This window comes from Anarhichas minor, unplaced genomic scaffold (assembly GCF_050575085.1).
Source record: "Anarhichas minor isolate MPS153535 unplaced genomic scaffold, ASM5057508v1 ptg000248l, whole genome shotgun sequence".
Taxonomy (NCBI): Eukaryota; Metazoa; Chordata; class Actinopteri; order Perciformes; family Anarhichadidae; genus Anarhichas; species Anarhichas minor.
The window spans coordinates 22,501-49,833 of NW_027466694.1; the positions used below are offsets into that span (position 1 = coordinate 22,501).

At 40.9% G+C, this 27,333-nt stretch overlaps 2 protein-coding genes and 1 long non-coding RNA gene across 4 annotated transcripts in view; 2 read left to right on the forward strand and 1 right to left on the reverse strand.

Moving 5' to 3' along the window:
* The window catches only part of LOC142944507 (glutamate dehydrogenase, mitochondrial-like), a 24,394-nt gene extending 18,259 nt beyond the window's left edge, over positions 1-6,135 (forward strand). The window contains exons 7-13 of the mRNA XM_076085669.1: positions 758-895; positions 1,485-1,622; positions 1,698-1,778; positions 2,166-2,289; positions 2,422-2,513; positions 4,997-5,059; positions 5,278-6,135. Coding sequence (XP_075941784.1) covers positions 758-895; positions 1,485-1,622; positions 1,698-1,778; positions 2,166-2,289; positions 2,422-2,513; positions 4,997-5,059; positions 5,278-5,397 — 756 coding nt within the window. The 3' untranslated portion in view covers positions 5,398-6,135. The remainder of the gene's footprint in view (positions 1-757; positions 896-1,484; positions 1,623-1,697; positions 1,779-2,165; positions 2,290-2,421; positions 2,514-4,996; positions 5,060-5,277) is intronic.
* A 2,698-nt stretch (positions 6,136-8,833) lies between these two features.
* On the forward strand, positions 8,834-27,185 carry LOC142944504 (nuclear factor NF-kappa-B p100 subunit-like). 2 transcript variants are annotated; one of them, XM_076085663.1, is made up of 24 exons: positions 8,834-8,942; positions 10,770-10,890; positions 13,856-13,895; positions 14,581-14,656; positions 16,376-16,416; positions 18,846-18,944; positions 19,467-19,618; positions 19,934-20,046; positions 20,371-20,529; positions 20,731-20,835; positions 20,951-21,039; positions 21,608-21,746; positions 21,869-21,982; positions 22,229-22,423; positions 22,522-22,663; positions 22,830-22,944; positions 23,412-23,619; positions 23,709-23,878; positions 23,973-24,075; positions 24,471-24,643; positions 24,779-24,860; positions 24,939-25,108; positions 26,330-26,441; positions 26,600-27,185. In XM_076085663.1, the coding sequence occupies exons 2-24, from the start codon at positions 10,874-10,876 to the stop codon at positions 26,671-26,673; spliced, it is 2,688 nt and encodes an 895-aa protein (XP_075941778.1). In that variant the 5' UTR covers positions 8,834-8,942; positions 10,770-10,873; the 3' UTR covers positions 26,674-27,185. The 2 variants fall into 2 exon arrangements, with proteins under 2 accessions (XP_075941778.1, XP_075941777.1); XM_076085662.1 differs by lacking the exons at positions 26,330-26,441; positions 26,600-27,185 and having other exon boundaries at positions 23,709-23,760; positions 23,821-23,878; positions 24,939-25,208.
* Positions 9,901-13,763, reverse strand: LOC142944506 (uncharacterized). The gene is made up of 2 exons (XR_012952733.1): positions 13,438-13,763; positions 9,901-12,475 (listed from the first exon to the last, which is right to left on the reverse strand). It is a non-coding gene; the product is annotated as an uncharacterized LOC142944506 (long non-coding RNA).
* Positions 27,186-27,333: the final 148 nt, after the last annotated feature.

A 27,333-nucleotide genomic window follows, 5' to 3' on the forward strand; every position in this document is an offset into this window, starting at 1 on the left:
ATATATATATATATATATATATATATATATATATATATATATATATATATATATATATATATATGAGCCTCACCACAAACACACTTTAGTTTATTCTCACTAGAGCACCAAATGTGGATTCATCCGCCACAGAAAGTAGTCCTCAACAAAGTCACTATTTCTTCCCGTTTGTTTTGATTTTAAAACTCCAGTGACGTCTGTAAACGGTTAGCGTAGGTTTCTTCTTCAGACTGGAAACCCTCTGCCCCCCCATCAGTGTTTCCACCCGTAGTCCTCCCTACGATCCTCAGTGATGACTCATCACTGACTCGTGTGAAGCCACAAGTGTTCCTCCAGTTAAACTACAGCCACGACACACAGACCTCAGGACGTTTAGGTTATCGGGTTTAATGGCCGGTCTGAAGGCCTTTTCACTGTCTTAGTAGGAATAAGTATTAAAATGTTCGTGGTCTGCTAACAAAGTGCTCTTGACAAAGAAACACCCAGAATGCAACACCCCAAATATGGAGCTGTAAGAGAAGGGCGTGTTTTAGCATCCAGGGTGTGTTTGGTAGCAGCTCTGTGAGGCTTCACTTGAGCTAAAGCTGACATCAGCATCATCATAGCATGCTTCTATTGGCTATTACTAAACAACTAATCGATTGTTAACGGATCAATAATCAAAGTAGTATTGAGGGGAACATCCAGTAGTTGTTGAGATATTTAAATAAAAAACAGAAATGTCACAGAGTTATTGTGCCCTCTGTTGTGTCTGCAGGGTTTTGGTAACGTGGGTCTTCATACCATGCGTTACCTTCATCGTATGGGGGCCAAGTGTGTCGGGATCGGAGAAATGGACGGAAGCATCTGGAACCCCAACGGGATCAACCCCAAAGAGCTGGAGGACTACAAACTGGTCAGTACTGGTGATAAAGTGACAAACTGGTCAGTACTGGTGATAAAGTAACAAACAGGACTACAAACTGGTCAGTACTGGTGATAAAGTGACAAACTGGTCAGTACTGGTGATAAAGTAACAAACAGGACTACAAACTGGTCAGTACTTGTGATAAAGTAACAAACTGGTCGGTACTGGTGATAAAGTAACAAACTGGTCGGTACTGGTGATAAAGTGACAAACTGGTCAGTACTGGTGATAAAGTGACAAACTGGTCAGTACTGGTGATAAAGTAACAAACTGGTCGGTACTGGTGATAAAGTAACAAACTGGTCAGTACTGGTGATAAAGTGACAAACTGGACTACAAACTGGTCAGTACTGTAACCAATAGGAGTTCAGTATTGCATTTGTAAATAAACATGCAGTAATAAAAACAAAGGACCAGTACACCACCTGCTGGATTATCGGTGTTACTACAGTGAAGTCTCAAAGACAAGTTTTACTTATTGAATATAATTTGAATGATTATGTGAAGTAACGTCTGTAACACTGCTCTGTCAATCAATCTATCTATTGAACTAACTTCATGAATGTTCCTCCTCCAGGAAAACAGGACCATCGTCGGGTTCCCTAACTCGACGCCGTACGAAGGAAGCATCCTGGAGGCCGACTGTGACATCCTGATCCCAGCGGCCAGCGAGAAGCAGCTGACCAAGAGCAACGCACACAAGATAAAGGCCAAGGTAACACACTCGCCATCAATACCTGTTTTCCCAGCATGCATCAGTACACTGACCTGGTGTCTGTGGTCTTTTCAGATCATCGCTGAGGGGGCGAACGGTCCGACTACACCCGAAGCCGACCGCATCTTCCTAGAGAGGAACATCATGGTGATCCCGGTCAGTGAGCTCTTAGTTCTTAGTTCTTAGTCAGTGGACTTCTTCATTGTTCTGTTAAGATAGAATACAGTTTTTATATGTTCTGCCTTGTTTTGTCTCCTCTCTCCTCTTCTCATTCATCTCCTTGTCTCCTACCTCCTTTTCTCTTTACCCTCCTTGTTTCCATGTTTCCTCTGTGTGTTCTTTCCTCTCGTATCCTCTCCTCTCTTTGTCACCATGTTCCCTCTCCTTGTCTCCTCTCCCTGTCTCCTTGTCTCCTCTCTCCTCTCCTTGTTTCCTTGTTTTCTCCTTGTTTCATCTCCTGCCTCCTATCCTTGTTTCATCTCCTCCCTCCTCTCCTTGTTCCATGTTTTCTCCTGTGTCCTTGCCCCCTCTCTCCTCTGTCAGGACATGTACCTGAACGCCGGTGGTGTGACGGTGTCGTACTTTGAGTGGTTGAAGAATCTGAACCACGTCAGTTACGGTCGACTCACCTTCAAATACGAGAGGGACTCAAACTACCACCTGCTGAGTGAGTGCTCACAGACCATCGATCAATACATCCATTGATTGATTGATCGTCACAGAGAGAAGGATGTTCCTCCTCTTCACCACCCTCCCCTTCATCACCCTCCTCTTCATCACCCTCTCTTTCTCTCTTCAGTGTCGGTTCAGGAGAGTCTAGAGAGGAAGTTTGGTAAACACGGCGGAGCCATCCCCATCGTCCCCACCTCTGAGTTCCAGGCCAGGGTCGCTGTGAGTACTCACTACTACTACTACTGCTGCTGCTACTGCTACTACTGCTGGTACTGCTACTACTACTGCTGCTACTACTACTATCACTACTACTGCTGCTACTATCACTACTACTACTGCTGCTACTGCTACTACTACTGCTGCTGCTACTACTACTATCACTACTACTGCTGCTACTATCACTACTACTACTACTGCTGCTACTACTACTATCACTGCTGCTGCTGCTACTACTACTACTGCTGCTGCTACTACTATCACTACTACTACTGCTGCTGCTGCTACTACTATCACTACTACTACTGCTGCTGCTGCTGCTACTACTATCACTACTACTGCTGCTGCTACTACTACTACTATCGCTACTACTGCTGCTGCTACTACTACTATCGCTGCTGCTGCTGCTACTACTATCACTACTACTACTGCTGCTGCTACTACTATCACTACTACTGCTGCTGCTGCTACTACTATCACTACTGCTGCTGCTGCTGCTGCTGCTACTATCACTACTACTACTGCTGCTGCTGCTACTATCACTACTACTACTGCTGCTGCTGCTGCTGCTACTATCACTACTACTACTGCTGCTGCTGCTACTATCACTACTACTACTGCTGCTGCTGCTACTATCACTACTACTACTGCTGCTGCTGCTACTATCACTACTACTGCTGCTGCTACTACTATCACTACTACTACTGCTGCTGCTGCTGCTACTACTATCACTACTACTACTCAGTGGCGGGCCGTGCATTTTATACCTGGGCCTTCACTGCTGTCCTGCAGCTGAAATACCACCTTATAACGACATGATGGCACCACAGCTATTATTCATTTTTAAGGCTGTAACTACGTACATCTTCGTATTAAACCGTTCGGTACGAGTCGTTTGAATAATGCTAGTGCATTTAGAAAATGCAAAAGCCTAAATTCAGGAAAATATAATGTTCTCAGCTGGTCTGGTTGTGGGATCCACTGTCATTCCTTAATGACAAGCCGTGACTCAAAGAGATTAACATAGGATTTTACTTTCACAACTTGAACGTACTGCTCTGCAATGTCTTTCCTGGCTCAGGTTCCTCTGTCATGGTGCATCTCACTCAGTCAGAATGCATTTTGATTGGCTGAGCTGCATCACGTGATGTGATTCACTACCCATCAGCCTCTGCTGGCTGTTAAGTTTCGTTTCACGATAGTCACGTGCTCGCCCACTGACCAATCACAGCACACTCTGTACCTCGCGGGAAAGCTACACACGGACACTGGCGGCATGTAATGCTGACGTCATTACAGGCCGGCGCGCAGGCTCTGATAGTCAAAGAATACGCCCAACATGTCAAACTAAAGATCTGATTGGTTGAAGAATATGACAATCAACAATATTGTCCCCATTTACTTGAATCTGCACTGGATGCACCTGAGACTCTGCAGGCCTCGGGCCTCTCTTCTTACCTAGAGACACAGAGGTGAGATCTGATTGGATAAAAGCTCTACTTAAAACAAGCTGCACTGGAAGCAGAGCAACTGAGGAAGACAGTAGCTGTGCAATGAGAACATAAGATAATGGGAAAATTTTGTTTATAAATTATAATACATGTAGTGTATTTAAGATTATTATTATTTTTATTTTTTTTTTTATATATATAGCTTTGTGATTCTGTTTAGGCCAGCAGAGAAGGCCTTGCAGGCCCTGACAGCCTGCTACTACTACTGCTGCTGCTACTACTACTACTATCACTACTACTACTACTGCTGCTGCTGCTGCTGCTGCTACTACTACTACTATCACTACTACTACTGCTGCTACTACTATCACTACTACTATCACTACTACTATCACTACTACTACTATCACTGCTACTATCACTACTGCTACTATCACTACTGCTATCACTACTGCTATCACTACTGCTATCACTACTACTGCTATCACTACTGCTATCACTACTACTGCTGCTACTATCACTACTGCTATCACTACTGCTATCACTACTGCTATCACTATGCTACTACTACTATCACTACTACTATCACTACTACTATCACTACTACTACTATCACTACTACTACTATCACTACTGCTACTATCACTACTGCTATCACTACTACTGCTATCACTACTGCTATCACTACTACTACTATCACTAATGCTGCTGCTGCTACTATCACTACTGCTATCACTACTGCTATCACTACTACTACTATCGCTACTGCTGCTGCTGCTACTATCACTACTACTATCACTACTGCTATCACTACTGCTATCACTACTGCTATCACTACTACTACTATCACTACTGCTATCACTACTATCACTACTACTACTATCACTACTGCTGCTACTACTGCTATCACTACTACTACTATCACTACTGCTATCACTACTGCTGCTGCTACTACTACTATCACTACTGCTATCACTTCTGCTACTACTACGTCTTCTTCTTCTGTGGTGTTGTAAACATGTGTTTTGGTTTCAGGGAGCGTCTGAGAAGGACATCGTTCACTCAGGTCTAGCCTTCACCATGGAGCGCTCTGCTAGGGTAACACACAGACACACACACATATACACACTTCTTTACATGTTATTAAAAACTTCTCGTCTGAATCTTTAACTTTATTTAAAAGTCAGACCTGAAACAATTTTTGATCTCCTTGTTTCCTTCTTTACATCCTTCCTCGCCCCTCTCCTCCCTCCTTGTCTCCTCCTCTACATCCTTCCTCTCCTCCCTCCTTGTCTCCTCTCTCCTCCCTCATGCAGCAAATCATGAGAACAGCCAACAAGTACAACCTCGGTCTTGACTTGAGGACGGCGGCGTACGTCAACGCCATCGAGAAGGTGTTCCAGGTTTACAACGAGGCCGGCCTCATCTTCACATAGAGCCGGTCTGTCTGTCTGTCTGCAGGTCTGTCTGTCTCACCTCTGGAGGATTTCTTCAACACAAAGTCCAGCATTTACAGTTTTTTGAATGAATCTCTGTGTTTTGTTGTGTTCATTCCTTCTTCATCACGACTGTTTACCCTCCTCCTCCTCATGAGAAGTTCAAACCACAGAATCTTCTGGTTTCACAGCTGTATGAGTGTTTTTCTTATTTTGCTGCTTTATATATAAACGTATCTATATCTAAACCTATAAAAGCCTTAAAGTGACTGTAACACACTAAGTGGACCAAAGTGTGTGGACGCCCTCGTTATTGATCGATTTAAACCTGAAGACATTGTTCTTTATTCATATTTCATTTTATTTTATAGAATAATTTTAGGACATTATTCAAACAAAAATAAATAAAAAGAACCTGAATGAGACGAGTGACAGAAAGTTAATATATAAGTATTTAGATGATCAAATACTTGTTTAGGTCGTCGTTGATTCAGATGTGATTATTGTCTAATTATTATTTATAAATTATTATTATTTATAAATTATGTTTTAAAAACCGGACGTTTTCACATCTTCCTCTAAACATGAAAAACAGTCGACCGGTTAACGTCCGGTTAGCGTCCGGTTGTCGATCGGAGGCGTCCACATTCTTTTGTCCACACGGTGACTCTACATGTTTGCTTCTTTGTGTTTGTGTCTCAGGACTTGTGGAGTTTTATTAAAGGGTCATTTCATGTTTCTGTGGGTTTAAAATCTAAATCATACAAATCCTATTTGATCTTTTGATGACGTGACTCTGATCCTTCAGTCTGCACTCAGTTCTCATCTTCTCTTAATGTTTAACTTTAAGGAATAAAGAGATGTATAGCAGAGTTATAATCAAATGAATCCAAAGAAAAATAATTAATCTCAGATCAATTATCAAGATGAATCATTTTAGGTCATAAATAGATTATTTTTCTTGGTCAAGTGAGAAAATGTTACATTAGATCAGGGGTCACCAACCTTTTTTAAACTGAGAGCTACTTCAAGGGTACCAAGCAGTACGAAGGGCTACTTGTTTGATACAAACTTCCTGAATAACAAAGTTGCACAGATCACTTTAATAATAATACATGTGAAGAGACTGATCACATGTCAATGTTAATTATTCCTCACAATAATTAACAATGATTGTGTATTTTCTTCAAAATCGCACCTGTTATATTTTTGTAAAAATGATCACTTCTTTAAAAAAAAAGATATATATATATATATATATATATATATATATATATATATATTTCTACAAATGATCAGTTATGTAAGATAAAAAAATCAACTCTTTCACATTTTTTAAATGAATCCTATTACATTAGTACTAATCACCACATTTTGGGAAATCTGGGTCAACTTTGCATTGCGCAATGAAGCCTGCATGCCGGCCTGTACTCTGTAGTCACCGGCTTTTTTTTGGTACCTTTTTCTCCACGAATAAACTAGTAAAAAGTCTCGTCTATAGCCGAGGGGGGGGGGGGGGGGTCCAACCCTCCGAGGCACGCGAGCGTCTTTGGTCGCCTGCGTTCAAACCTCTAGTCTGGGCCTTTTCGATCGTACTGCGTTGCCTCGCCTCTACCCCCGCCACCTACGAGTTGTTGCCCCGCGGCCTGTTCCGAGGACTGACGGACCTGACGACGGTGTGCGATCGCGGCGGGGGCGGCGCGTCCGGTGCCAACGGGAAGCGGCCGCCATTCGGAACCTCAAAACCTAGTGCGGTGCGGCCTCTTCCTTTTAAAATCTACATGAATGCGTTTTTGATTAAAAAAGAACAGAAACTACAATTTTTAGACGGAGCTCCATGGGGACCTAGTGCTATTTTTAGAACATGCCTTGCGGGCGACCAGGTGCCCGCGGGCACCGTGTTGGCTACCTCTGCATTAGATAAATCTATTTTTGAAATGACATGTATATTATTGGTGTTTTTTCTGCTTTACTTTATACTTTATATTTAATATTTTCATCTGATGTTGAACCCTCGTGTTGTTTACCGTCACAGAGGAAACCGGCGGTTTGATTCCCGTTTGTTTCCTCGATGTGTTGGTCAGCTCTGATTAATAAATGCTTCTGGGAGTTTTCAGGCCTTTCTGTTCAAATAAAGTACAAACAGTCACATGTTGAAGAGTTTTTATTCATTAACGATTAAAGGTGTTGTTTTCTTTAACCTCTTCTGTTGAAGTTAAAGAACTTTACTAAAGTAAGTGAATATCTTTTTCTAAATATGTTAATTAATAATCTTTAATGTTCGTCACCGCCTCATGATTGTCACTTAGTTTGAATTTTTAGATACAAAGTAATGATTTTGGATGTTGTCAAATCTATATATAAATAAAAAAATAAATAAAATATTTGAGGTTTTAAAATGAGACGATACATTTTGACATAATATTGACTAGTTATGAGTATTTATATTTTTACCCTACACGATATTTTGTCCCTTAAAATAAACAATCTTTTCTTGCGTCACTGAGCTTCCATATTTTCCTACATTTATTAACATTATTTAAATTGCTTTGATTGAACTTAATAACACAAACATTTTAAATTTTATTTTATCTTCAGTTGCTGATAATATTCTAATGTGCCTCATTTAATTTAGTAATATATTCTTAATAAATAATGAATGTCCTTAAAGGTGGGCGGGGCTCTGCTTCTGCTTCCAACCAATCAGCGCGCTGTATTCACTCCGCGGAGCCGGAATTCCCCTTGCGCTCGGGGCTTTCCACTCTGACTGACAGGCCGACGGTTGCCGTGACAACACCGCCGAGCTGCTTCCGGTTGAGAGAGCTGTCTTTCAAATTAAAGCGCTTGTTTACTGAACTAGTGGTGACTTTAGAAATCAAAAGTTAATATTAGATAAAATAATTTTACATAATATTTACTTCAATATCTTATATTTATGTTTTCTTTAATTGTTTTGCATACTGTCCAAATAAAATGTACTAATTTATTACAGCTATCAGAAGGTAAGAAGTTCAATATTTAAAAGATAAAAAATAAAGACAATAAATCTGGAAATAGATACAATTTAGAAAAAAAAAATTGAAAATATAAAAACATGAAAAATAAATGTAAAGATTAAAAGAATAATAATAATTCTTATTTGTAATCAGTTCAAGCTAAACACATAGCAAACACCTAATAATACTGAATATTGAATTAATATTAGTTACTTAAATACTTCTATGGCTCAATAAACCTCTGTTACTTTAGTTTGGACATTTATATTAAATAGACTTAAATATACTCTTAATTTACATGAAGTTATTTCATTTCAGCATTAGTTTTACAACAGTAGAATAACAAACAAAACTAGCAACAGTAAATAATAAAACTACAAATATCAGACAAAGAAATAATAGAAAAAGATCTTGTTTACGTCTCCAGCTAGCTTTATTTTGAAAAGCCCCAACAGGAAGTGGCCTCAGGTGTGAGTGCTGGCTTGACTTTCACTCGCTTGTTGAGAGTTCAGTGTTTTTGGGGCAAACAGACGGTCAGAGCTGCTGCAGGTAAGACTCACCTTTACACGCTGTTTACCTGCTCATCCACCAACACTCACTGATCGACTACTGATCGATCAGTGATCGACTACACGAGCAGCTGCAGACACAGACCTGAATGTTCTCATTACGTCAAACGGAAATAAGGCATCAGATCATTCTGAATATATTTATATATATACATATATATACAGTATATATACAGTATATACAGTATATATATATATATATATATATATATATATATATATATATATATATATATATATTATATATAGAGAGTAAAAACGACCACAAACTAAAGATTAAAAGTATATTTGACTTTAATCTCGATGTTAAAATGTTGATTTAATGTTTATTTAACTTGTTTTGTTACTTTAAAGTTGGTTATTTCTGTTTTATTCTGATTATAAACAGCTGAATTAACAATAAAAAATGTGCTGCAGAAGATCAAACCGACTTTAGTCATTATAGTTATTTGTTTATTGTGTTTATTAGACAATAAAAAGTCAAACAGCTCCAGTTTGGTCAGATTGTGTAACAGGAAAAGCACTGCATGTAAGATCTCAGGTTTATTTCGTCTTTACTTACTTTATTTAACTAAACTTGAGTTATTTATAATGTTTATAATGTTTGTCTTGATTAGATTCTCACTCTTCGTCACTTTCTACTCAAATGTGAAGAAGAAAAGTCCAAAATGTTGCTTCTTTAGTTTAACTTTTGTTTGATTTCTTAATTCCCGGTTTAAGTTCTGTTATCGTTCTAACTTTAGTTTAGGTTACACAAAAAGTTTACTTCATCTCAACCTAAGAAAACGACTTGAGAGAACTTAGACATTAGAGTCATCGGTAAACGACCGAGGCCAGACTCGAACCCGCGCTGTCAGTTTAAACTAAAGGTCCAGATGAAATGAGAATGTCCTTTTAGATCAAACTGCGCTCACATTTAACAATACATGAAAAAGAAATAATAATAAATCTTTGTTTATTTATATCAAAACAAATCTTTACTTCCTGTGAAAAGTGTGCTTATACGTCAGCAACAGATGAATTTCAACCAATAATATCCTGACATCCGCACCGGGCTACATTCTGAGCCCGCCCACTTTCTAGCGGTCCAATCGAATGTGAGGGATTTGGTCTCTCTTGTGTTTGTCACAGTACAGAAGATAAAGACTTTAAAGACTTTTCCCCCGCTGGTGTTGAGGTAGCTGTCGGTAGCTATCAGGAGCTGTCGTTAGCTGTCAGTAGCTGTCGTTAGCTGTCGTTGGCTATCAGTAGCTATCAGTGGCTGTCTGTGGCTATCTGTAGCTGTCAGTAGCTGTCATTAGCTGTCAGTGAGTGTATGTGGCTGTCTGTAGCGGCCTGTAGATGTCAGTAGCTATCAGTAGCTGCCGGTAGCTGTCAGTAGCTATCGTTAGCTGTCAGTAGCTATCGTTAGCTATGGGGTTAGTTATTTGTTTCCCCCTTTTTCAAGTCTTTGTGCCAAGGAAGGCTCACAGTTCCCCCTTGCTTCCAGCCTTTGTGCTAAGCTAGGCCCTGCTTTCAGTCTTTGTGCTGAGCAACGCTAACATTTTCTCCCTGCTTCCAGTCTTTGTGCTAAGCTAGGCTAATATCGGACTGTTCCTTTAACAGAAGCAACTGTTTGTTCAGTCTGGAAATCGAGGATTGTCCCCAAATAATCACAGAGGAAGAAGAGTGGAAATTCCCACTGATGTGTTTAGATATGACTTCATCTCTCTCACACACACACACACACACACACACACACACACACACACACACACACACACACACACACACACGTGGCGATTGACTCCTGATTTCACGTCTGCAGGAAAAAAAAACGGAAGAAGGAAGAACAGATCGTCCTCCTCCTGCAGGGAGCTGAGCCTTCATCATCACCTTCATCATCACCTTCATCAGTGTTTGTGCTGAGTCATGGCGGGAGCTCTCAGGTACATAGTTACATCAATCTTTCTCATTTAAATCATTCTTTGTTTTCTTGCTTTCCCCCTTTTTTACATGCTGTACCTATTAATGTATTATTATTATTCAGAGGGTCAGATACACAATAATTAAAAAGGAAAATATAGTTAATAAATAATACTTTAAAAAAAATATCATGAAAATATAAATACATGAATAATTAAATTCAATAGACATTTAGGGGGAAAATACAGCAGATTATTTCATTTAATTTATCTGATAAAAGCACAATGAAAGACTAAACTAATAAAGTACGAGCTTTAATAAATGTTTGCGGATCTGGATCTGGATCTGGATCGGTTTAACCTGGTTTTAACATCTAAAGTTACTAAAACTGTCAGATGAATGTAAATACAGAAGTACAGAAGAAGTACCTCATAATTGTTCATGATACAGTACTTGAGTACTTAGTTATGTTAATCTGCATGAAACACATGAAGTAGTTCAGATTAGCCTCATTGTGACCGACTACAGCTGTACAATAATAGATGTTTTATTAATCAAATCATTTAATTACTGTTTTATACGTTTTTTATTTGCACACACAAGACTTCATCAAATCCAGATAATGAATAAAAATAGAAAGAAAGAAAAACTACTATGTTTTGTAAAGTACATTTTCCTGATACAACGTAGATACTTTTACTAAAGTACATGAAGTGAATACTTCCTCCACCACTGAGTGAAAATAACGATGAAATAAAACGTGCGGTGACTCGTCTACACAAACCAGTTCACAACCAGCTGGTTGAAGAGGTCTCTCCCTGTTTGCTGGACTCTCTGGTGGATCTGGTTCTTTCAGGTCTTTGAGAGACTTTGAGGACCCGTTTGAGCCAAAGACCATATTTATATGATGAGGACAAAACATTGTTGTGATCGGTCTGAAGTCTCTGGACCAGATCAACAGTCACACTTTCATTGGTTTCTACTCTGTGAATGTTAGATTCAAAGAACACTTGGTTGTGTTTCAGAGTTACAGACGTTGGTCATGTTTTATCCTCAAATATGATGTAATATTTATTAAATATGATGAAATAACTAGAATAAAACATTCCCCCCATTAGAGATGGTTTTCTCCGTGTTAATGATGAACTCTTTCCTCCGGTTGGTAGAAACTTGAAGCTGTTTCAGAGAAACAGAAGAAGTAGAATCACCTCCTGCAGAGGTCAGAGGCCACACAGAAAAACCCCGATCACAAACTTCCCCCTCCGGGTTTTCTCTCTGAATCTACCTGCCGTGGGTTTATGTTAATGAGGCCCCTCTGTGCTGCGTCCTGATTGGCCGCTGGTGCCCCAGAAGGGGGCTGTCCCTCCTGCAGAAGGAGGCGGTTCAGATCTTATTAGATTCAGAGTCTCTGCAGTGAGGAAGGTTTTCCTCTGAGGCTGTAGAGCTGAGGAGAGACAGGAAGTCAGACCTGAAACCAGCAGAGACAAGCAGAGAGGAAGTAAGGAGACATGAAGCGTCAGGTCTGTGTCTCTTCTTCGTCCTTTAATCTGCTGCAGAGGTTCTTGTGTTCACGACGTCTGGACTCGTTGTTTCATCGACTTAGATTCTCTGATGATAGAAAGTAAATATGAGAGCGTATGCAGACGACACACTGATCTATTGAACCAATCACTCACTACGGTCACGCTGATCTTCCAACATTGTTCTGATTGGATCAGAGTTTAGACTTAAACAGACTTTTCTGATTGGACGTGAGAGCGTCTTCAGTTCTGAAGGAGTTCAGACTCGTTAACAAGTCAGAGTACCAATAAAGTTATTACAGTTCATCCTGAATGATGAACCAATGTTCATCACAATAAGACAGACAGACAGACAGACAGAAGGACATACAGACAGACAGAGAGACAGCTAGACGGACAGACAGACGGACAGAGGGACAGTCAGACGGACGGACGGATGGATGGACAGACAGATGTTATCATCCGTAGAGCCACACCAGTAGTTTTGCTAAAAATATTAAATATTTAAATATTTGTAGTTTTCTGTCTAAAAACTTGATGAAATCACGGCGTGTCTTGTTTTACACTTATAAATAAATATATAAGATAAAACATGATAATCAGTTTAACGTAAGTAATTATGTTTAAGTCAGGACGGTACTTCAGGAGAACTTTGATGTACTGAAGTATTTCTATGTTCTACTACTTTCTACTTTCTACTCTTTTCCTCTTGTTCTTTTTACTGCATTTATCTGAGAGCGTTAGTTACTTTACTACTCATAATGTGCTCTCCACCAAATAATAATAATAATAATAATAATATATATTCAATTTACATTTCTTCACATTTAAAATGTAGACTTCTGGCAGTTAGAATGAGCTCCACCAGATCAATGATAGTAATAATCTGATTCTATAGCCTTCTACTGAGTACCTTTTAAACTTGTATTATATTTTGATGCTGAAACAGAGTATTTCTCTAATGTGTCTTTTTTATTTGTCACATGTCAAATGTAGGTCAAGTTACAGAAATCCATCTGGATCCAATGTGCAGAACTAAATGTTGCTCACACTTCTTCTGTTTCCTGCTGCTGCTGCTTCTTCTTCTTCTTCTTCTTCTTCTTCTTCGTGTACGATCAACAGCAGCACAGTGACATCATCAACAGTAGCCCCGCCCCCCTCAGATCTGGAATTCTGGGGGTTTTCCTCAGCTCGGCCACTTCCAGGAAGTGACTGAAAACAAGCCGAGAGGAGGAGGAGGGGAGGAGGGGGAGACAAGAGAGAGAGAGACAGAGAGACAGAGAGAGAGACACAGAGAGAGAGAGAGAGAGACAGACAGTCTCCGTCATGTGAAAGTGAAACAGATTTATTTCTTCTCTCGTTCTTGTCGTTTGTTTGTATCATCGTGACTTTTACTCTTCATATGAGGGGATCTGAAGTGTTTCCTGTTTCAACCCTTTCACAATAAGACTGTTTGTTTGTGCTGCAGGATGACTGAAGCTCAGTTCATCAACGTCTACGACAACGACGTGAGTCTTTTCTCTCCTCAAACATTCTTACTGGTGGATGATAAGATATATGTATGTATGTATGTATGTATATATATATATATATATATATATATATATATATATGTATAATACATCATAATGTTATATAATAATAGAGACTTTATGTTTGTTTTTATCAGAATCACTCTTCTCTCTTTTATTTGTATGTTTTCAGCTCTTTTTGTTTTATTCTGGTTTAAAACATTGAGTCACATTTATTTGTAATAATATCTTATAATATAATATTATTATTATTATTATTATATACTTTGTGCTGCATTTTCTGAAGGAAAAGTTCTGGAGAAATTGTTACAGATGATTTCACACAAACAGCTGTTCACTGCTGGCTGCCGGTTCTTGTGTTAAAAATGTCGCTTAATAATAAAAAAAAAACTGCGTTAATGCGCGATAAAATAATTGTCGGCGTTAATGAATTTATGCGTTAACGCGATAATAACGCGATAACTTGCCCAGCACTATTATTTTCATGTTTGATCAATAACGTCTGTGTCCTCAAAGTTTAGTCTTCAGGTTGTTGATTCAGGTCATTGAACGTTACATCAGATTTATTAATTATTGATTAATTCTTTGATAGTCCGTACGGTGCGTTTATAAATGTTCATTTACAGTTTTTAGATGTTGAAAATATGTTTTTTTTCTTCAGCTGCAGATGAATTTGATGCCGTACGACTACATTCCTCCAGTGGACATAAAGACTGAGCCCTACATACCTGAGACAGGTACGCACAAATATACACTCATGTTCTCATTCACTGCCTCAAATACATGAGTCAGCTCTCAAACATAATTATATTTAAATCAGATGAACTCTGTTGATTCTGATTGTTAAATTAAACAATATTTGATGTTGTATTTGTTTCATTTCATCACATTTCCAATGTTTAAGTATGTAAAGCTGCCCATAAAGTAGAGCTAACGCTGGAGTTTATCGTGTTTTCTGAATAATACTCAGGACCAGTACTCGGTACTCGGGATCCGGCCAGTACTTGTACCTGGAAAAAACACTGATAAAGTAAAAGTACTCCGAGATTGAAGAATCGTCACCATCAGCTGTTAAAACACTGAGAGAAGTTAGCTGTATCAAACCTGCAGGAACATTAGAACCTGGACCTTAGAACCTTTTGTTTGAACCACCAGAACCTTCAGCCTGAAGCTCAGAACTAACTGAGCCTCGCAATGTTCTAGAAACTCATCAAAGGAACCGCTCTTTCTTTTTTCTGTGAACCTTTTAGAACATCTAGTTTGTTGAAATGCAGTCTCTTCAAGAACCCCTGTTAGTATGTGGGCCATGGCATTCATGTTTACGTAGAACCTCTTGAATCACCCTTAGTGTGTACTATAAAACTTCATGCAATGAATTCGTAATAGAATAATCTAGAACCTCTTGTTTGAGATAACATGAGCTTTGACCTCTCAAAACCTCCTTCTATAAGACTTGAGACCTAGACATTGTTTTTATTTCCAAGAACCTCTTCGTATTTGCATGTTTCTGAGAAACTCTCGCTGTACTTTGGAGAACCTCTTCTCCTGAAACACGGGTTAAACTTTTTGAGAACCCTGTTTCAGAAGCATTGAACACAGACGAGCACTCATTACATTACAGTCATTTAGCAGACAAGTCAGATTCTATCACATTTCTACACCGTAGGCACAGCTTCAGTTAAGTGCCTTGCTCAAGGACACATCGACATGCAACCAGCGGAGGGGCCCAGCCGGGGATCGAACCACCGATCCTCTGATTGAAGGACGGCGCTGCTATCCACACAGCCACACTCACCAGGGGAACTGTTCTCAGAAGGATCTTTGGTGTAAATGTTGAAGAACCTTGTTTGTAGTGCTTAGTCCACTAATTAGTAGTTTTAGTCGTAGTCGACTAACATTTGAGTTTTCAGAACCTTGTGTGAGCAGCTGATAAATGTCTAGAACGTTCCGTCAGTATGTGGAACCTAAATGTTTTTGTGTCAACTAGTGCTGAGACATTTCAGAACCTCCTAGAACCTTAGACCTACAATGTGTAGAGTCTTGAAGTACCTATAAACCTCTTCTTACTTATTCTAACAGATGTTCTCACTATCTAGAACATCTTTAAGACTTCTCAGAGTCTTTGTCCAGCCCTCAGGTCTTTGTAGAACCTTATCTCGGGGTCGTTTTTGAGTCTTAACTACAGAGAGACACTCGAAACATTACAGATCTAACAATGACATGAACCAGCGACGGTTCTTGGTCGGCATCTTAACCGCCGATGCCACGGGGATCCCCCGACACCTGGAACCTTTTTGATGTTATGTCTCATTCATACCTGGAGAAAGGGGACATTTCAAGAAACTGTAAACTAGACTTTCTAGAACTAAATAATTATGGAAACACCCTCATCTACTTTTTGACTTTTAAGTCCAGAACCCGTCAGTCATTAACTAAACTTTTATTTTGTATTTCAGCTCATGGTCCTTACATTCAAATCATCGAGGAGCCCAAACAGGTGAGATCAACATTTTACTTCCTGTCTGTGCCTTTAATTAGTGAGTTGTTGGCATTTAGTTTCTAGTTTCTACACTGTTTGTGGACCAGCTGCACTAAAATCAACAAATAGAAAGCAAGTAAAATTCAGGTTAAAGGTTCAGACATTAAAAAATAAACTTTTCTTTCATAAAGGTGTCCCACAGGGATCAACATTAGGCCCCCTGCTATTTATAATATTTATTCTACAACTGGGGACTGCCACGTCCACATTTATGCTGATGATACCATCATCAGGCCTCATTTATGGATTAAAATGTGTTTATAACTCTTAAAAGACACAATGTCTGCATTTCATAAAGGAAAAGATGAAACTTTATTGATAACTGAGGGGAAATTTAGAGGAAAGATAAACTGATAAAGAGCTCTGTGAATGAAATATAATATACATACAATATTCAAATAACAAAACCGTAGACTGTTTAAATGAACAGTTCAAATATTAATATTTAAATATCAACCATACAGTATATTTTATATAAGTATGACTAATGAGCACAATATACATAGAAATATAGAACCAGTTTATTTAATATTACATTACAGTCATTTAGCAGACGCTTTTATCCAAAGTGACTTACAATTCACATTCTATCACACCGTAGGCTCAGCTACGATAAGTGTCTCGCTCAAGGACACATCGACATGCGACTAGCGGGGATCGAACCGCCGATCCTCTGATTGAAGGACGGCCCTGCTCTCCACTCATCCACAGTCGCCCACTACTATAATATACGCACACAACACAATAAAGTATATTTAATAGTGCTGGGCAAGTTAACGCGTTATTATCGCGTTATTATCGCGTTAATTAATTAACGCCGACAATTATTTTATTAGGTTTATTAGGACATTTTTAACACAAGAACCGGGCAGCGAGTCGTGAACAGCTGTTCGTGTGGCGTCTCTTCCTGTTTCCTTCACCTACATTCCCCTGGGTCCTAAGTCCCTCCATGTACAGCTTCTTATCACCCTCTATGTACCAACGTACATTTATAACAAATACCACACATATTACGGTAATCAGTGTTGCATATGTGTCTGACCACAATACCAAAAAAATAAAAGATTAATTTAAATTATTTTTTTAGTTTTTAAAGTGTTTTGTTTGTAATATGTATAATAAGCATCATTTAGTTAAACATCTTAATCATTGCCCAGCACTAATATTTAATAGATAAATGATAATTCAAAAGCACAATAATAACAATATGTATCTATACAGTAGTATTATACAGTGATATAAGTAGTATAATGCAATGTAAATAAATAAATACTGGTCTGCAGGACTCAGTGGTGGTTCCCCTGTTCACTGTTGGTCCACATGTTACTGTAACAGTCACTTCCTTGAATCCAGGGTTTTCCCAACAGTCATAAAGCATCATGGGACTCAGTAGATGAGCACAAACAGGCTGCAGGAAGTCAGGGAATTTCTGCAGCTGAAAGTCATGTGACTTTGGGGACGCTGAGTCCGTATGCAAATCAGTTCTGTCAAAAGAAGAACCAGATTTATGCAATCAGTGGATGTACAAATACAATGACTCAACGTCAATATTTGAGACGTATAACGGCCTTTTGCTTTCGACCAAATGTTCCCTCCTTTAAGACCAAACTCAAGACATTTATTATTATTATTATTCATATTTAGTATATTATCAGTGGCTTTTAGTTGACCTAAGTGGTTTTCAATATTTTACTACTTTCTTTTAATTTTTATAAACTGATCTCATAAGTTGTATTCTCTCTGTGATTTCATTTTGTGCACATATATTTATTGTTGTTTTGTTGCTTTTGTTCTTGTTAATTACTCACTGTTGTTGTGCCGTTCACTTTAACTTGTACGTTACTATAAACGAGGGATATAAATATAAACTTGACTTGTAATGAAATTGATCAAATATGAAGAGAGAAATCAGGTATGACTATAATCAGAAATAACATCAGCCAATGTTCCGCTCTCAGCAACTCAACAGTGTAAAACACTTTGCAAACAAAGTTTACTAAATGTTTAACATGCTTGAATCACGAGTAGAACATTTCAAATTAAATTTAAAAATAATAGAACAATGTGAAAAGTTGAATCAAGTTCCCAACGCAACATACGGTAAAAGTTAATAAGAACAATAATACTACTACTCATAATCATGAATTAGTTTAGAAACTCACAATGAAAAGAAAGATTGTAATAATGTTCAGAAGTACAGCATTATTTGGGATGAGAGCAACAAAGGAAAGACATTTAAAGAAATGTTTATTTATGACAGATTCAAATCAAGAACAGAAAGAAATGTTCTTCCTCTAAAGAAACTTACAGTATTTTCAAAATAAAAGTCAAGCCTGAGCTGCAAAGTAGGAGACATCAACTCAAAGTAAAACTGTGTTTGTTCCCAGAGGGGCTTTCGTTTCCGTTATGAGTGTGAGGGTCCGTCCCACGGGGGGCTCCCAGGGGCCTCCAGCGAGAAGAACCGGAGAACATACCCGACCGTGAAGGTGGGAAACACTCAACAGCTACACTCTCATGTTCTACCTGATATCTCTTTATACAGTATACATTAAGAAGTAAAACATACCTCATAGTTTACATGAAGAAGTAAAACATACCTCATAGTATACATGAAGAAGTAAAACATACCTCATAGTATACATGAAGAAGTAAAACATACCTCATAGTATACATGAAGAAGTAAAACATACCTCATAGTTTACATGAAGAAGTAAAACATACCTCATAGTTTACATGAAGAAGTAAAACATACCTCATAGTTTACATGAAGAAGTAAAACATACCTCATAGTTTACATGAAGAAGTAAAACATACCTCATAGTATACATGAAGAAGTAAAACATACCTCATAGTTTACATGAAGAAGTAAAACATACCTCATAGTATACATGAAGAAGTAAAACATACCTCATAGTTTACATGAAGAAGTAAAACATACCTCATAGTTTACATACATAGTTTTTTTTACTTCTGCTGCAGCACAGTAATGTTCGGTGTCTCTGTCTCAGATCAATAACTACGTGGGACACGCCCGGGTGGAGGTCCAGCTGGTGTCCCACACGGATCCTCCTCGTGTTCACGCTCACAGTCTGGTGGGACGTCACTGCACCGAGAACGGAACCTGCACGCTCGACATCGGGCCGAACGACCTCACCGCCTCGTGAGTATCCAATCACGTCTCTGCATTTTTACCAACACTTAGAATCACAACAAAACAAAGACTATGACTTTCACACACTATACTGTGACTTTTACACACTATACTGTGACTTTCACACACTATACTGTGACTTTTTAATGATTTTTATGATATCAAACTGAGTCAAACTGTCAGGTGTTGAAAACATAATGATAAACGTACAAAATATATAAAGACCTTATACAGTATGTGTGAAATGAGAAAATATATTTTACTGTTGTAAATTGTAAAATAGTGAAATATTCTGATGTTGGTTGGTGATGTCACTTCCTGTAGATTCAGTAACCTGGGGATCCTCCATGTGACCAAGAAAGGTGTGGTGGAGGTTCTGGGCCGGAGGCTGAGGGATGAGAGGAAGAGACAGAAAGCAGCTCACTGTCACCTCACAGGTAGACTCACTGACACAATACACTGTCACCTCACAGACATGAATGGTTTTAGTTTGACCTTGTTTCTCATTGTGTAATTTCATGCTACATATTTGATGTGTTTTGTTCTTGGAATCTTTGCTCCAACAATAAATCAAAAACACAACAAAGACCATTTCAACAGCTTCGACTTTCTTTGTGAAATCACAATAAAGACCAGAAAAGCTACACTTTCATCAGGATGTAGAAGCAAAAAATAAAACAATAAATATGAAACTAAACCTCCCGGACTGTCTGAGGTGTCCACGGAGGGTTTCTGACGCTCTGCTGTCGGTGTTTCTTCAGATTCAGAAGAAAGCGGCATCCTGAAGGAGGCCAAGGAGCTGGGGAAGGTGATGGACCTGAACATCGTCAGGTTAAAGTTCACCGCCTACCTCCAGGACAGCAACGGAGGGTACACCAGAGGGCTGAAACCCGTCGTCTCCAACCCCATCTACGACAGCAGTGAGTCCAAACATCACACAATCTGACTGTTCACTCAAAGAGCTGCAACCAATTAGTGCCAACGCTTAGAAACCGTCGCTTTGAGACACTTTTAGTGACAATTAATACAAATTTGAATGCAGTACTTCCACTAAACTCTGACTACTTCACTGCTGGTACCGACACTCCACACTCCATTGATGAATCATGTTTTATATGCAGAGTCTCCAAACGCCTCCAACCTGAAAATCTCTCGGATGGATAAGACGTGCGGTACGGTGCTCGGAGGAGACGAGATCTTCCTGCTGTGTGACAAAGTCCAGAAAGGTGAAAACATTTGACTTTAGCAAATGTGTAAATCAGACGAAATGATTGGTGGACGGTGGACAGAGGTTGAGGACTTTATTATAACAGGAATTTTCCTCTCTGCTGCACGCTACAGATGACATTGAGATCCGTTTTTACGAGGAGGATGACGAAGGAGGCTGGGAGGCGTTTGGTGACTTCTCACCTACCGACGTTCACAAACAGGTACGGAGTTTTACTGTTTTACTGTGTGAGATGGGATCTTCCTTTAGATGTTTGGGATCTTCCTTTAGATGGTTGGGATCTTCCTGTAGATGGTTGGGATCTTCCTGTAGATGGTTGGGATCTTCCTGTAGATGGTTGGGATCTTCCTGTAGATGTTCGGGATCTTCCTGTAGATGTTCGGGATCTTCCTGTAGATGTTCGGGATCTTCCTGTAGATGTTCGGGATCTTCCTGTAGATGTTCGGGATCTTCCTGTAGATGGTTGGGATCTTCCTGTAGATGTTCGGGATCTTCCTGTAGATGGTTGGGATCTTCCTGTAGATGGTTGGGATCTTCCTGTAGATGTTCGGGATCTTCCTGTAGATGTTTGGGATCTTCCTGTAAATGTTTGGGATCTTCCTGTAAATGTTTGGGATCTTCTAAATTAGAAGGCACTAATCTTATCTTTTTGAAACTTGCCTTTGTGCAGCAGAATTGCACTTAAATCCAGGTTTCAGTGTGTTGTTTGTGTCATCAGTGTAAATCTCATTCAGACAAACAAAGTGTTTATCATCTCTCTGTCTCCTCAGTACGCCATCGTGTTCAAAACGCCGCCCTATCACAGCGCAGAGATCGAGAGGCCCGTCACCGTCTTCCTGCAGCTGAAGAGGAAAAAGGCCGGCGACAGCAGTGACCCCAAACAGTTCACCTACATACCGCAGGTCCAAGGTCAGCCATAAACATCAGATGGAACAAATGCACTCCAGTATGAGGTGTTGAGTACGAGGTGATAGGAGGATGTTTATCACCTTTAATGTCAGAACTTTCTTCTCATCACTGCTCTCTTTCAGACAAAGAGGAGGTGCTGAGGAAGAAGCAGAAGCCACTGCCTCACTATGAATCCTGGCGAGGAGGAGGAAGAGGTGGAGGAGCTGGTGGATTTGGAGGAGGAGCTGGAGGAGGAGGTAGTCATTTCATTTAAGATATAAGCAATTTCCTCTGAAGCACAATTATCTTCAAATTAGGGAATTATACGTATTCCTTATCTGGGTAAAACACTTTTCATTTAGCTTCTTGGGGTCTTCCTTTTAGATGTTTGGATTCTTCCTTTAACTGTTTGGGATCAAGCTTTAGCCGTTTAGCAGCTAACCATAACATTCTTATACTTGACAAATTGGAAGTTCACTGTGGACTTTGTTTCACTTTTGCAGGATTCCAGTTCAACCAGCAGATGAATGGAGGAGGAGGAGGAGTTTTCTTCACTGAAGGCTTCACAGGCTTCGGTGGAGCAGGAGGGGCTCAGATGTCAGGCTCCAACCCTCAGACAGGGGTTCCCCAGCAACAGACAGACGGACAGACGGGAGGGCCGACTGGCTCGCCAGTACAACAGCAGCTGTTTCAGCTCGGTAAGCTACAAAGTCCTGCTCCGATTCTTTGCAGACGATGTGACGCTGCTTGTGTTAAAGGTCTAATTATTATTTAATCTTCTGCTTTGTGTTTCTAGCCGCCGCCCTCCACAGCAGAGCCTCTCAGAGCGCCAGACAGACGGCTGCTGCCCTGCTGCAGTACTGCAGCACCGGGGACGCTCGGGTCCTTCTGGCAATCCAGAGACACCTCTGTGGCGTCCAGGACGGCAACGGAGACACGTGAGATTTTTACTTCTTTTTTTAACTTTTATTTTTCTACAGACTGATCCAACATCAAAAAGACAAACATGTTTAAATTGATTCTTAGTGAAAAATTGATTGCAAGTTTTATCATTGTCAAGATTTGCTCAAGGTTGGATGTTCTGATGTATTTGTTCTCCCACAGTCCTTTGCACCTGGCCATCATCCACCAGCAGACAGGTGTGATCCAGCAACTGATTCACACGCTGCTCAGCAGCCAGCAGCAAAATATCCTCAACACAGCCAACCACCTCCGACAGGTTAGCATCATCAACGCTAACCACTGAGCACTCGACCTTAACTAACCATGAGAACTCATCTCAGCAAAGCTCACCACGTCCGACAGACAAATAACAATGAACCGAACTTAATAATCTACCACATTCACTGCAACTAATTCACCATAATGCAGCTAACTACCTTCAACAAGTTGTTAACTGCAAGCCAACAGAGCTCATTATATCAGAAATGTAGTCTCTCAACACGGTAATTCATTTAACTAGGACACCAAAATGAAGCTGCCTAACAGTAGCTAACTCCCTGCTAGCTCCTTGCTAACAAACTCATATGATTAACCACAACAGGTGTCTAACTTTTTCCATCAAAGCAAAGTTAACCACCTCCAACTAGCTAACTCTAAGGTTACTCGACACAGGCATCTACTGTAAATCCCAGGTAACTAGTAAGAACCCTCCATCTCACCGCCCACTATCTCCTTCCCCTGCAGACTCCTCTCCACCTGGCGGTGATCACCCGGCAGGTGAAGGTGGTGGAGGTGCTGCTGAGGGCGGGGGCCGACCCCAGCCTGCTGGACAAAGACGGTCGCAGTCCCATCCACCTGGCGGCGCTGGCCGGAGACACCGCCACGCTCCGCCCCCTGCTGGCTCACCTGGGAGAACGCCACGCCCACCTGGTCAACACCCCCGACTACCACGGTGAGAGAACGATTACCTCAATGCTTTATAATAATCATAACTGTGAAATATTTACCATTAACTGTATATTGACCTCTCTCGTCTCTCAGGTCTCCATCCTCTCCACCTGTCCGTGAGGAGGGACGGCGAGCGCTGCCTCCGCCTCCTGGTGGAGGGCGGAGCCAAAATCAATGCACCTGAGCAGAAGAGTGGAAACACCGCCCTCCACCTGGCCGTGAGGGAAAACCTGTTCAAGGTGGCCTGCACTCTCATCACAGAGGTACGACACACACACACCTGTACACACCTGTACACACCTGTACACACTTGTTCCTCACTGACATCACAGTGTGACTCTCTCTGTTTGTCTGCAGTTGAAGGCGGACGTTAACGCGAGCACGTTTGGGGGAAACACACCTCTCCACCTGGCTGCCAGTCTGGGCTCACCGACTCTCTGCTCGATGCTCGTGGCTGCAGGTGAGAGGAAATAAAAACATCTGTTCAGTCGTCATCACTTCACCTCATTTCATCATTCTTCAGCAAAACAAACGATAAAAGAAACAAAATGACACAAAACTGAAAAAGCTTTCTAGCAAGTGTCCACTGAGTTCCACACAGCTGTAGAGGAAGTACACAGATGTTTTACTTCAGTAAAGGTACTAATACCTCACAGTAAGAATACTCTGTTACAGTAAAATGTTCCTTCAGTAAACGTATGTCAGTACAATCAATCAAATGTAGTAAAAGTATTCAAACTGTGACTGTTGTATTATCATATATTCTTAACTATTATATTATTAACATTAATATCAATGTTATTATAAACATCTGTAGAAGAAGAACAAAGACAAACATACTTCCTGTTTCTTCAGGCGCTGATAAAAACGTGGAGAACGACGAGCCGCTCTTCTTCAGCTCCTCTTCAGATGAAGAGCTGGACGAAGACGAACCAATCAGAGAGCGGGAGGCCTGCTCTCAGCCAATCAACCCCCGCAAGAGACCGGCAGGAGGACACACCCCTCTGGACCTGGCCAAGTGCCAAAAGGTAGGTATCCTTTCAAATTAAAAGCACAGGACACATTCACACTGTGGAATCAATCCAGAGACAAAGATGATACTCACTTCCTCATCTCCTCACCGTCTCCTTTCCTCATCTCCTCTCCTTGTCTCCTCTCCTCAGGTGAGGAACCTGTTGAACTGTGGACAGAGTCAGAGGTCGAGTCTTCACAGCAGTAAGAAGATGAAGCCGAGCAGCAGTGAAGGTTCGTTTTTTATTTTAAACTTAAACTAAACTTCTGAAATAAAGACGTTGACGATGAGACGACCTGTCGGTGTTCCAGAGGTTGAACCGTCGGGGATGGACGAGGACACGCTGTCCCGGCTGGTGGAGCTGCTGAGTGTCGGAGACGTTCCATGGAGGAAACTAGCAGAGAAGCTGGGGATGATGACGCTGACTCACCTTTACCTGGACAGTCCCACGCCCTGTCACCAGCTGCTGCAGCACTACCAGGTAACGTGCTACACCTGTCTCACCTGTCTCTGATGTCTCACCTATCTCTGGTGTCTCACCTGTCCCTGGTGTCTCACCTGTCCCTGGTGTCTCACCTGTCTCTGGTGTCTCACCTGTCTCTGATGTCTCACCTATCTCTGGTGTCTCACCTGTCTCTGGTGTCTCACCTGTCTCTGGTGTCTCACCTGTCTCTGGTGTCTCACCTGTCTCTGGTGTCTCACCTGTCTCTGGTGTCTCACCTGTCCCTGGTGTCTCACCTGTCTCTGGTGTCTCACCTGTCTCTGGTGTCTCACCTGTCTCTGGTGTCTCACCTGTCCCTGGTGTCTCACCTGTCCCTGGTGTCTCACCTGTCTCTGATGTCTCACCTGTCCCTGGTGTCTCACCTGTCTCTGGTGTCTCACCTGTCTCTGGTGTCTCACCTGTCTCTGGTGTCTCACCTGTCTCTGGTGTCTCACCTGTCTCTGGTGTCTCACCTGTCTCTGATGTCTCACCTGTCTCTGGTGTCTCACCTGTCCCTGGTGTCTCACCTGTCTCTGGTGTCTCACCTGTCTCTGGTGTCTCACCTGTCTCTGGTGTCTCACCTGTCTCTGGTGTCTCACCTGTCTCTGGTGTCTCACCTGTCTCTGATGTCTCACCTGTCCCTGGTGTCTCACCTGTCTCTGGTGTCTCACCTGTCTCTGGTGTCTCACCTGTCTCTGGTGTCTCACCTGTCTCTGGTGTCTCACCTGTCTCTGGTGTCTCACCTGTCTCTGGTGTCTCACCTATCTCTGGTGTCTCACCTGTCTCTGGTGTCTCACCTGTCTCTGGTGTCTCACCTGTCTCTGGTGTCTCACCTGTCCCTGGTGTCTCACCTGTCTCTGGTGTCTCACCTGTCTCTGGTGTCTCACCTGTCTCTGGTGTCTCACCTGTCTCTGGTGTCTCACCTGTCCCTGGTGTCTCACCTGTCTCTGATGTCTCACCTGTCCCTGGTGTCTCACCTGTCTCTGGTGTCTCACCTGTCTCTGGTGTCTCACCTGTCTCTGGTGTCTCACCTGTCTCTGGTGTCTCACCTGTCTCTGGTGTCTCACCTGTCTCTGGTGTCTCACCTGTCTCTGGTGTCTCACCTGTCTCTGGTGTCTCACCTGTCTCTGGTGTCTCACCTGTCTCTGGTGTCTCACCTGCCTCTGGTGTCTCTGATGTCTCACCTGTCTCTGATGTCTCACCTGTCTCTGCTGTCTCCAGCTGGGTGGAGGTCCAGTAGAAGGTCTGGTTGAAGCTCTTCAGTCTCTCGGTCTGACAGAAGGAGTCCGACTGCTGAGGACCAGCGAGCTACGAGACGACAAACTCAGCACAGGTAACACATTAATACTTCACACATTAAATATTATATTTATATAAATACTTCATGAGATCATGTGTTAAAGCTCCACGTCAGCAGTTTGTCTCCACATCATGTGTTAATAAATCTGCAGCCACTTTCACCTCATTTGTTTATTTTTATTGTCCAATCAGACGCCACGGTCGACAGCGGCTTCGGAAGCCAGCCAATAGAAGAAGAGGAGGAGCCGCCTGTGGCCAATCAGTGACAAGCTGGAAGTAAAATCCGGCACGGTCATCTCATCCTGCGGTGGACCGGGACTCTGTGGGGAACCGGGACTCTGCAGGACTGGACTCTAATGTTGGTCCACACGGACTCAGATTCACAGAACCAGAAACATTTTACCGTTTTACCATAAAAAAGCCTTTTTACGGTAAAATAAATATATTTAGAGTTCATGTTTTTAGTTGTTTTGTTTATGTTTCATATTAACTTATATTTTGTTTTTCTTGTCGTTATTAGAGTTTATTTCTGTGGTTCTGATCAGCTGTTGAACATTTGATCTGAATTATTATTGTTTACAAGGAGTCGTGTGTCACCTCGAGCTTCTTCATAGGAAAGTTGTGGGATTTCCAATTTTATGTCTGAACTGGAACGCAGCACGTCAGTTTATGAAATGCTTTCATCTGATGAACAAATGTTTTAAATGTTATGAAAGACAATAAACAAAACTGGTGTCGTGTTCATATCGAGACAAATAAATGATTTAAGAGCTCGAAATGTTTCATTTTTTACGTGAAATTATTCGATTTTATTTTCAACGATATGATCCGTTAAAATGATCAGTTGATTATAAAAAGTTCTTTGAGAAATTTTAACTAAGTCAAAAATGTTCGTCTTAAAAATGTGATAATAAAGCAGTTAAATT

Excerpts from the sequence above, each read along its gene's own strand:
- LOC142944504 (XM_076085663.1), top strand. Across the intron at positions 23,620-23,708 it reads CAACACCCCCGACTACCACG|GTCTCCATCCTCTCCACCTG; the intron begins GTGAGAGAACGA and ends CTCGTCTCTCAG. Across the intron at positions 23,879-23,972 it reads CCTGCACTCTCATCACAGAG|TTGAAGGCGGACGTTAACGC; the intron begins GTACGACACACA and ends GTTTGTCTGCAG.